The sequence below is a fragment of the Marmota flaviventris genome, chromosome 17, assembly GCF_047511675.1.
Source record: "Marmota flaviventris isolate mMarFla1 chromosome 17, mMarFla1.hap1, whole genome shotgun sequence".
Lineage (NCBI taxonomy): Eukaryota > Metazoa > Chordata > Mammalia > Rodentia > Sciuridae > Marmota > Marmota flaviventris.
Window position 1 is genome coordinate 43,478,503 of NC_092514.1, and position 12,133 is coordinate 43,490,635.

The following is a 12,133-nucleotide window of genomic DNA, read 5'->3' on the forward strand; positions in this document are numbered from 1 at the left end:
TCCCCAGGCAAGACACTGAAGAATATGTTATTGGAGAACTTGAACTATTCCAAAGGAGAGATCAATATATATACTGATAGAGTATATGGTGGTTCTGCATAAATAAGCCAGCCTGCGATCCCATTGTTAAGATAAGGGAGACCTAATACCTTCACACTTGGTTTCCACATAATTTTCATTCAGTTTTTAATGTGTCTTATTCTTTTATGTAGATGGACAAGTATGTATCAACTCCAAACAGAACAAACAGAAAAGCCAATGCCTGGAGCAATAGGAAACTTGAAGAAACTGAAAAACCTTTAAAAAGATGAGATAAAATTTCCTTGGAAATACATGCTATATGTAATAGCTGAACAATGTTTCAATATAAGACCTAGAAGATATACTTGAGGGGATATTATAGAAAGTAAAACAAACTGACTTGTAATGCCAGCTACTTAGGAGGCTGACCCAGAAGACCCCAAGTTCTTAGCAACTAGCAAGATCCTTCCTTAAAAGAAAATATTAAAAAAGGGCTGGGGAGGTAGCTCTGTGGTAGAGCACCACTAAGTTCAATCCCCAGTATCACAAGGGGAGAAAAAAAGGAAAGAAAGAAAAGGAAGGAAGAGAGATTGACCAAGATACATATTAGGAGCAGAGAGATGAAAAAAAAGGTTAAAAGGATGAGTATAGGAGGCAACACCAGGAAGCAAAACTCAAGAAAAAATTTAAGAACATTTCCTAAAACTAATGAATTCTACTTTTAGTTTTCTGAGCATCTAGCAGAATAAATTTAAATAAGGCCTATAATGATAATGAATCTAAAAGCTTTTACTGGGAAAATACCAAAACAAAAATAGACTGTCTCTAAAGAGGTCTATACTTGAGAGGCTACAGTGGAGGATACTGCAGAGAAGTCAAATAATGTCTGAGAAGGGCATTAACCCTCTCTATAATGGGGCTGGGGTTGTGGCTCGGTGGTAGAGCGCTTGCTTAGCATGTGTGAGGCACTGGGTTCAATTCTCAGCACCATGTAAACAAATTAAATAAACCCTCTCAATATCAATAGAATAAGCTTGAAGACAAGTGAATAATGCATTCTAAATTTGAAGTTCATAAAATTATTTTCAATCTGGAGTCCAAAATTCAGTTAACCATTTAAGAGTGAATGAAGAACACACTTGTTCAGATATATGGTCTCACACTTTCTATTTATTTACCTTTTCTCAGGAAGCTACTGCAAAGTATGTTCAACCAAAATGAGAGAGAAAATCAAGAAAAAAGGACCTTCAAACCAATAAAGGAGCAACTGTGAAGAAGGCCAAAAGAAAAGGAGTGGAGCATGGAGGGCTTCAGTGTAATGATCCCACACACAAAATATGTGTGTGTGTGTGTGTGTGTGTGTATAAGTTTATAAGCTACAAAGTGGGAAGTGATATCAAGAGGTGTTTTTTCAGAGCTGGTGTAAGTGAGAGAAGAAAAACCAGAGATTTAAAGAAATCCTGTAAATAAGTTGGGTACAGTGGTGCATGCCTGTAATCCCAGCGGCTGAGGAGGCTGAGGCCAGTTCAGGACGATGGCCAGTTCAAAGCCAGCAAAAGCGTGGTGCTAAGCAACTCAGTGAAACCCTCTCTAAAATACAAAGTATGGCCAGGGATGTGGTTCAGTGGCCTAGTACCCCTAAGTTCAATCCCCAGTACTCCCCACCTCCCCCAAAAAAGAAATCATGTAAATGAAAAACAACGACAAGAAAAACCATATTATCTCCCAAAGAACAAAGTCTACATTACTTTTTAAGGTCATTCCTAAAGATTAATTTAACAGTGTTCTTAGGGATAATAACTTAACAATGCTCTTCGAAGAATAAAATAACTGTGTACTACTGAGATATATGTTGATACACAGATTGTAATCAGATTAAAAAAAAAATCTCAGCCTGCCAGGCATGGTGGTGCACAACTGTAATCCCAGCAATCTGGGAGGCTGAGGCAGGAGGATTCCAAGCTTGAGGGACCAATTTAGTGAGATCTTGTCTTAAAACAACAACAAAAAAGTGGACTGGAGATGTAGTACAGTACTAGTCTAGCATGCATGAGGCTCTGGGTTCAATTCCCAACACACCATAAACACACACACACACACACACACACACACACACACACACAATCAGAAGTTCTGTTTTTGGCTGAAAGCCTGGTCTACCTATTTTGTACCCTACATACTCAGTCTGTTTCTCTGTCTCTCTTTCTCTGCATTACTGGGGATCAGACCTTGCACCTCACACAAGCACTTGATGTCTGAAGTACACCTCCAGCTCTCTTATCATTTTTACTTTTCAGCTTTTCTGAATATTCTATCCCAAGTCATATTTTATTTTGTTTTTACTTTGGCAGTTTTCTTCCTTAGAGTAACTACTAACGATTTTACCTTAATGATAATCTCTTTAGGGATTAGAAGAGTGTTCTATTTTTTCCCCACTGTTCTTACTTGTGCAGTCTCTGCATGTTCCAGCATCTCTTCAAATTCCTGATACTCTTCATCATCTGGTTCAGCACCTGAGAGGCGAGCTGCCCTTGCCATGAAATATGGAGGCAGTTCTCCAATTGCTGTGCCAATACCCTAGATGAAAAACCAAAATACTTATAGTGAGGTTTTGTTTTTAACACAGTGATGGTTAACAGATCAAATTTACACTTTTCTGTATTACCAAAAGCATTTGGAGATGCAACGTACTGGGGGAAGCAAAGGATAAGAATTTGAATCCTGCCCAATTTTGACTACATGAAACTCTCAGACAATTCCTGGCACAGTATAGACAGGAATTTAGCATCTCTCTTTAGGTTCTGTTATTTTTCTCAGTCTTTCCCCCATTTTGAAATATTCAAATGATCTCGTAGTAAGAATTCACTAGCAGAGCTGTCACATCAATATTCTCTATGAAATCTGGCATTTTAGATGTTACTTTAAAAACAATACAAGTGTGTGTGTGTGTGTGTGTGTGTGTGTGTGTGTGTGTTGAGTTAAAACTTTAGTGGTCAGGACGCTCCTTGAAAACTCAACTAATTAGGATAGATAGATAAACTTTCACTAAAGAAAAATGTTAAATTTTCTCACAACATTGAATGACTCATGTTTCAGTTACTTCATAGATATCTGTTTTCAAAGAGAATTTTTTTTCCTAATTAATTTAGGGCATAAGGACAAAAACAAAGTTTAACGAACCTGGAATTTGGTTTAAACATAAAAGGCTTAAATATAGGATAGGTCGAAATCCAACAGGCGCATAGTCTCTAGGGAAAGTTCTCAACTTTGAGCCAGACTGACATCATTCTCTTCTACTTTGAGACACAGTGAATGAAAAAACTTTGCTAGTTCTTGCAAGCAATTTTAACTCTTTCAGTTTGCTGTGCCCTGTGGCTCTACCTCCAAAGGCCCTAAAATCAATCCTTAAGGGATGTTATCAAATTCAAACATTATGTGTTCTCAATGTGTAGAATAAACAGTCACTAAAAGTACTTTTTTAACATTTGAAACAGTTCTGGAAGATGCTAGAGAACCAACTTACTTTAAAAATTGTTATATAAGGGGAATGAATCAATTATCTTTTCTTTCCTATATGAACTAAATCTTGGATAATCAAACTAGTGATGAGGAAAAGTCTCTCTATAAAAGTATTTTAAGGTGGACACAGTGCTGCTTGCCTGTAATTCCTGCTACTTGAAGACTGAAGTGGGAGGATTCTTTGAGTCCAGGAGTTTGAGGTCAGCCTGCATGGCATAGCAAGACTCTACCTGCTGCCTCCCCCACCCCCCAAAAAAATACAAAACCAAAAACACCCCCCAAAACAAAAATAGCATTCTAGCTAATAACAAAAGAAAAAAATGATGTAATTGGAATACCACTATTTTGTAACATATAAAGCAATGGACTTATATAATAACAGATTATCACAAAAAAGACATTATTGCACCTTGTGACATAAATACATAAAGGCTAAGAAATGTATTCCTGTCAAAAACAATAAACAAAGCTTCAAGCCTCTATGACTCACAGGAAACACAGGGAACAGAGGAACATGTTTAAGATACTACTACTAACTACTTCTAGTAGTGATTGTGTTTTTTAAGCACCAAGTCTAATATATTCACACACATAATGTAATATGACATGTAGGATTTGCTTCAAGATAATTGAGAAGTGAGGACAGAGAGATAAAATAATATTAGCTATAAGTTAATATTAGTTGAAGTGGCGTGAAAGTACATTAAATTCATTTATAATTATCTGCACATTTGAGGAAGTTTCACATAATAAAAAGTAGGAAGAAAAGTACATTACAATATTTTATTTACAACATGAACTTTTCTTAAGTTCAAATGTAAAGTTTAAATGTGAAGTCAAATGTTCAACATTTCTGAAAGCAATCATATGATTCAAACTCATGACAAATTTCCTTAAAGTCAAAAAGGAAGTAATGTAATTGGTTAACATGAAATCAAGAGCTATATACTCTTACTGGACCATAGTTATGGTTACATCCTAATTTAATTCTGTTCATGCTTCTCCATATTAACAAGAAAACAAGAATGGTGACCATGTAGATATTCTATTTTTATATGTATAAGGGAACACAATTATCCAGGCAGGTTTCCAAAAACACACTACATACTACACTCAGAAATTTAGTTATTGCAAATCAGACATTGAAGTTTCATGATTTCAGAATTCTTACAAAACAAATTCATAATTCTTTATAAATATTCAAATATAGGAGTCTGGGAATGCTCAGTAGTGGAGTGCTGGGTTCTAACCCCTGCACAACAAGGAAAAAAAAAATCAAATACTGAATATTCTGGATTTGATCCCCAGGACTAGAGGGGTATAGGGGGGAAAAAGATAGAGACAGAGAGAAAGGAAAAACTAAATATAGAATATTTGTATAAAACACAAATATAAATCTCTATATTTGTTTACATACAGAACAAAAATCACAGGACACTAAAATTTGTTAATCTATGTTTAATTAAGGGGAGAAATGAGTTTCTTAATTAAAGAACCTCTCTTAAAAAGCCTCTCCTACTGCTCAAGGCCCTAGGTTCAATCCCTAGCACCACACACACACACACAAAAAAAAAAAGAGAGAGAAAGAAAGAAAGAAAAAGCCTCTCCTACATACCATTTTATTACCCTAGATCTGATTATGGAACTAGAAAAGAGTTAATATGCATAAAACATACAATCCAAGTAATAAACACAGCATCTCCATGGAATGCTAATTTATTCAAAGATTTGGGGAATGAGAAAATTTGAAGTTTTTGTACTTCTTTTGGTATCAGGGATTAAACCCAGGAATGCTTAACCCCTGAGTCACATCCACAGCCCTTTATTTTTTATTTATTTAATTTTGGTACCAGGAATTGAACTCAGGGGCACTTGGCCACTGAACCACATCTCCCCAGACCTATTCTGTATTTTATTTAGAGACAGGGTCTTACTGAGTTGCTTAGTGTCTTGCTTTTTGTTGAGATGGGCTTTGAACTTGCAATCCTCCTGCCTCAGCCTTTCTGAGTTGCTGGGATTACAGGTGTGCACCACCGTGCCTGGCAGTTCTTATGCTTTTAAGTTTTGCCAAGTGAATTCACAAAAAAATTGGCAGCATTGTGCTTTTATACTGGGAAATGTTAAGTTTCATGGTGAAAAATCATGGCGAGAACAGAACTTCTCAGAAACTATAGTTTTGTATTATCTGTATGTTCATATTCTATTATTATCATTTTTCTTTTAAATCTTAAGTATAAACATGAATTACAGATTAAATAGGCAAAGGTTTGGAAGGTAACCTTAAAACAACCAAGAAATTCAAGGCTTTTACAGTAGTGCTTTTTTTTGTTGTTGTTGTTGTTCTAGGGATTGAATCCAGGAGTGCTAAATCACTGAGCTACATGTTCTCCAGAGCCCTTTTTATTTTGAGACAGGGTTTAAAAGCAACTTTGAAAAGCAATGCTAATAAAATTTCAAAAAACAAAACAAAACAAACAAACAAACAAACAAAAAACAAATGAAATTTGTGCTGGGTGTAGTATGTACACCTGTAATCCCAGCTCCTGGAAAGGCTGAGGCAGGAGGTAAATTCAAGGACAATCTGGGCAACTTGGCCAGACCCTGACTCAAGGTAAAGGACTGGGAATATAGCTCAGTGATAGTGTGCTTGCCTGGCACATTCGAAACTCTGGGTTAGATCCCTAGTACCTCAAAACAAAACAAAACAAAACAGAGGAAAAAAAGATGGGGGGTGGGAAGAAACACTGCTTGCAACTTCCATTGAGGTCAGTTTTCCAATAAGAAATGAATGAAATGAAAATGGAATGAAATCCAAAAAATGTTGTAACATTGATGAAACTTGAAAATATTATGATAAGAGTAATAAGTCAAATATAAAATGATAAATATTATATGATTTCTCTTATATGAACTACATAGAAAAGGCAAATTCATAGAGGCAGAATGTAGAACAGAAGTTACCAAGGGTCAGAAAAGAAGAGGGAATGAGGAGTTACTGTTTAATGGGTACAGAGTTTTTGTTTCAGATGAAAAAACAAAAACAAAAACCAGTTCTGAAGGGTCCGATGTAGATCAATGGTAGAGTGGCTGCCTAGAGTACATGAGATTCTGGGTTTGACTCCCAGCACTATTCACATGCAAAAATAGTTTTGCAAATGGAAATGGATATTGATGACGGTTATACATCACTGTAAATTATTCAATGCCACTGAATTATACACTTATAAATGGTAAACTTTGGGCTGAGGATATAGCTGAGTGATAAAAGCATTTGCCTAGCATGCATGAGGCCCTAGGTTTGATCCTTGGTATCACTAAAAATAAATAAACAAAAAATTAAAAATAAATAAATGAATGTAGACTTTTTAATGCATATTTTATAATACTGTAAAAAGCCCACATTAATTTTTAAAAAAAGACCTAAAAAGGTAATGCTATCTAAAAGTCACCACATATGCTCTTCTTTCCTCTTCCCCACTGCTACCACCAACCTCATCTCCTCCTCCCTTTTACTCATTAGTCTTAGATCTTAATTGAAACATGGCTTCTTCATGGAAATCTTCCCTGATCTCAAATGAGGGCAAATTCTAGCATTAATGGGACAAAATCTAATATTATATTATCTACTATATGACTTATTTTTCATTGCAGTTTTCATAGTTTATACTTACATACTCATTTTTCCATGATGATTATCTCCCCTACTAGAAGGTAAAGCTCAACGAGGGTAGACACTTTGCTCACCCAGAATCCCCAGTGCTTAGATATTTAATCACTATTCTTGGAATTCATGAATGAAAAACAAATTTGAGAAGGCTTGAATTGGTTAAATAACCAAATTATATAAGACTGAAACAATGCTACTGTACATTCCTGCTATCCCAGCTACTTGGGGGATAGAGGCAAGAGGATTGCAAGTCTCAGAAACTTAATAAGACCTTATTTTTTTTTTGGCGGGGGGGGGGTGGGTACTGGGGATTGAACCCGGGAGCACTCAACTACTGAGCCATATCCCCAGCCCTATTTTGTATTTTATTTAGAGAAAGGGTCTCACTGAGTTGCTCAGTGCCTTGCCATTGCTGAGGCTGGTTTTCAACTCATGATCTTCCTGCCTCAGCCACCCAAATTGCTGGGATTACAGGAATGCACCACCGTGCCCAGCAATGGGCACAGGCTCAAAAGAAATGAGGCCAGCTGATCATGGATTGATACTTGCAAAATTATGAACCAAAATAAAAATCTCAGGTATGTTATGCAACCTGATGAAGGTATCCTATCAATTAAAAATGTCAAATTAGTTGGGCACAGTAGCACATGCCTGTAATCCCAGCTGCTCATGAAGCTGAGGCCCTAAGCAACTTTGCAAGGCCCTGTCTCAAAATAACAAATAAAAGAAGGGCTGGGAATGCGACTTAGTGGTTAAGCTTGGGTTTAACTGCTGGTATCAAAAGAAGAAAAAAAAAAAAATCAAACAATAAGGTCTATGTGCTCTGAGTCCTATATAAATTGAAATTTAGGTTGAGTTTCTTTATTTTATAATTGGAAATACTATGTATGTTAGTGATTTTACTGGTTCGATATGTTTTTATTGATAGTGAAGTCTATGAGGATATTCTAATTTGCAAAGTACAAATTAGATAAAAATTTCAAGCGAGATATCATTATTTTAAAACTAAGCAAGCTATTTCCATTGGCTGGGGGAGGGGGAGGCGGGCATACAGGATTGTGGACACAAACGGGATCAAAAGTATTACAGAGTAGAATATAAGAATCAAGGCCAGTACACACCTTAAATCAGGCTTTTCCAACCTCAGTACTGCTGGTCTTTTAAAAGTGCCATTAAGAACATATAATTCACTGGCATTTATTATATTCACAATGCTGTACAATCATCACTACATCTAATACTTTTCATCAAATAAAGCTCTACCCATTCAGCATTAATTTCTCATTCCTCACACCCTAACAACTTTTACTTTTCTATTTATGGTTTTGCTTCTTCTAGATATTTCAAGTAAGTGGAGTAATACAATATTTCCCTTTATATGTCTGGCTTATTTCAGTTAATGCAATGTTTTCAATGTTTATTCGTTTTGTAGTGCTTATCAGAAAAATTTCTATTCCTTTTCATGGTTGAATAATATTCCATTGTATGTATATGCCTTATTTTGTTTATCTTTTCATGTGTTGAGGAACACTGAGTGGTTTCCACATTTTTGCTACTGTGATAATGCTCCTGAACATCGAAGTACAAGTGTCTGTTTGACTCCATGTTCTCATTTCTTTTCAGTATTTATGTAGGTGTGGAATTCAAAGAGGGTCATTCGACCATTCTATATTTAACTACTTGAAAAACTGCCAATTCATTGTTCATAGCAACTGAGCCACTTTTTATTCCCACTATCAATTTACTAGGGTTCTAATTTCTCCATGTTTTCACCAACAGTTATTTTTCACTTTATTATTTGTAGTAATAGACATCTTAATGCACATGAAGGGGTATCTACTGTGGTTTGGATTTGCTTTCTCTAATAATTCATGATGTTGAGCATCTTCAAATGTGCTTATGGGCCATTTGTTTATCTTTGGATAAATATGTGTTCAAGTCCTTTGCTCAAATTTCTTTGAGGTGGGAGTGGGGGAGAATGCTGAGGACTAAACCCAGGGCCTCATACATGAACAGTAAGCACTCTACCATTGAGCTACACTCCCAACACTCTCTTTTAGTTGGGTTGTCTTTTTTTGTTGTTGAACTGTACGAGTTCTTTAAATATTTTTGGATTATTAAATGCTTATCAGATATACGATTAGTAAACATTTCCCCTATTTTGTAGGTTGCCTTTTCATTCTATTGTTATTATCTTTTGATGACATGAAATTTGAAGAACTCCAACTGAGAATTATTATCTTTTTGCCTGTGCTTTTGCGGTCATATATGAGAAAGCCACTGCCAAATCCACCATCATGCAAATATGTTCCTTTTTTCTCCTAAGAGTTTTATTGTTTTAGATGTTTTGATGCATTTTGAGCTAATTCATATATATCATGTAAGATAAGGGTCTAACTTCATTCTTTTGCATGTATTTAGTTTTTCTAGCAGTATTTGTTGGGAAGACTGTCCCTACGAATGCTGAGAATAATAGGGACCAATTAAAATGTAAGTTGATGTATGCTATATGTTTATACAACAAAAAACAGTTCTAAAGGAAAAAAGAAGAGCAAATAAACATTAGATAACTTGCTCAGTATTTACTGAATTTCTCTATTATGTGCAAAGCTGAATGCTGACTGCTCTAAGGGCAATAAAATTAAAGTACAGTCTATATTTCTTAGGAGTCTAAATTTTTTGATGGAGAACAGTAAGCCACTATATTAGGTTAAACTAAGGCATGCATGAAGCCAGGACAAATAAACGCTACAGACAATATGTGTTATGGAAGTTTTAAGGAGGCAGTTATTACTGCCAGCCTGGATGGAAGTTTTTCTCTTAGCATTAGTGTTAATCTAGCCACATAAATAATTTTTGAAAGAATAAAACTACAATATTAACAAAATTTAAAAACTGAGGTTTATATACACAGCCCCATTTCTAACATGTTCCAAGTATCTTCCGTTATTTTAATAGTAATTTTCATTAAAAGACAAATGTTAATAAATTTATAAAACATGCAACTACTATAATGAATTTGTTTATAAAAGTGTTTATAAAAGAGTAACAGGAAACACTATAATTTTTCTTGTCTTTCACATTCAAGAAATTCAATGTATGGCATTTCCTTCATAATTATTTTAAATAAAAACATAATTGATAACATTTAACTGTGTTTTAAAACTCTGCCTCTTCATTGGGTGCAGTGGCACGTGACTTGGGAGGTTGACACAGGAGGATTGCAAGTTTGAGGCCAGCCTGGGTAATTTACCAAGAGCCTGTTTCAAATTTTTTAAAAAAGGGCTGAAATGTAGTCTGGGTTTAATCCTCAGTACTGCAAACAAACAAAAACCACCACCACCACCACCATAAAACTTCCGAAACTCTGCCCTTATAAGGGCATGGTATTCATGGTCATTTTAATAAGATTTTTTTTTTTGGTGGGGGGGTACTGGGGATTGAACCCAGGAATGCTTTACCACTGAGCTATATCCACAGCACTTTTTATTTATTTATTTATTTTGGTGGTGCTGGGGATTGAACCCAGGACCTTGTGCATACGAGGCAAGCACTCTATTGACTGAGCTATATCCCCAGCCCCTTTTTATTTTTTACTTTGAGACATGGTCCCACTAAGTTGCTTCGGGCCTGGCTAAATTGCTGAGCTTGGCCTTGAAATCACAATAAGCCTCTGCTTCCTGAGTCACTTGGGATTACTGAGATTAAGGGCCTGGGCCACTATGCTCTGCAATGAGTTAAGATTTCTTATTTATAGCCTGGAGTCCAATATATGCAATAAATAGTAACATCAATGCACTCTATAAACTTACTCATAGCATCTTGTATATAATGTCTTTAATGTCATAAATAAATGGTTTTGCTTTTTAAAAAAAAAAAGATTTCTTAAATGATGTGTTCCACAGTCTTTTATTTCATAAGAAATTACTAGGAAAAAAAAATGTTACAGGAATATAAACTTAACAAACCCATATGATGAGTTAAAAAAATAATTCAAATGGTAACAGAAATCTTTAATTGATAAAATAAATTACGTCTCAACGATGGCACCTGAATAAATTTAGGCATATAATAAAAACAAAACAACTTATGGGATTAAAATACACCTGCCATTGGACATGATGTTAAATAAATTTCATAACATGGATTTAAGCAAACCACAGAGTAATTAATTAGTTCAAATGAAAGTAAGATAACTATATGTACCTAGAGTCTGAAACCACCACTAAAATTAAGCTTGGTATATATGAAGAAAAATTACTAAAATTTTTTCTAAAATTACTGTAGCATTATAACAAACTCTGAAAAGAAAACGAGTCCTTTAAGAACAACAACAAAATAATTTTTTTTGGGAGGGGGTTGTTGACAATTGAACCCAGAACTTTGTACTTATTCAGCAAGCACTCTATCACTGAGCTATATCTCCAGGTCCAAATACTATATTTTTTTTTTTGTCGGGGGGCAGGGGTGGATGGGTATTACTGGGGACTAAACTCAGGGGCACTTGACCACTGAGCCACATCCCCAGCCCTGTTTTGTATTTTATTTGAGACAGGGTCTCACTGAGTTGCTTAGCGTCTTCCTTTTGCAGAGGCTGGCTTTGAACTTGCAATCCTCCTGTCTCAGCCTCCCGAGCTGCTGGGATTATAGGCATGCACACTGTGCCAGGCTCCAAACATCACATTTTAATCTAGAGTGAGACATAATAACATTTAACACTCTAGAATTCATATGGAATTAGTTAAATATTTATCAGGTATATTAACACTATGACAAATTTTACAAAGTTCTATTACCTATACTCATTTCCCTTAATGTTGTCTACTCGGCATCAGTTACTTTGTGGTATATATGGCTTTCTGACTTTCTTGTGAATAGTATTCACAATTAGGAGGAGCTTCACAAGGTCTCTTCTACCTTGGAAAT

The 12,133-nt window shown here is 35.4% G+C and overlaps 1 protein-coding gene across 1 annotated transcript in view; it reads right to left on the minus strand.

Annotated features, from left to right (window-relative positions):
* The window catches only part of Vmp1 (vacuole membrane protein 1), a 115,878-nt gene that overhangs the window by 55,527 nt on the left and 48,218 nt on the right, over positions 1 to 12,133 (minus strand). The window contains exon 7 of the mRNA XM_027950230.3: positions 2,467 to 2,598. Within this exon, the coding sequence (XP_027806031.1) occupies positions 2,467 to 2,598 (132 nt within the window). The remainder of the gene's footprint in view (positions 1 to 2,466; positions 2,599 to 12,133) is intronic.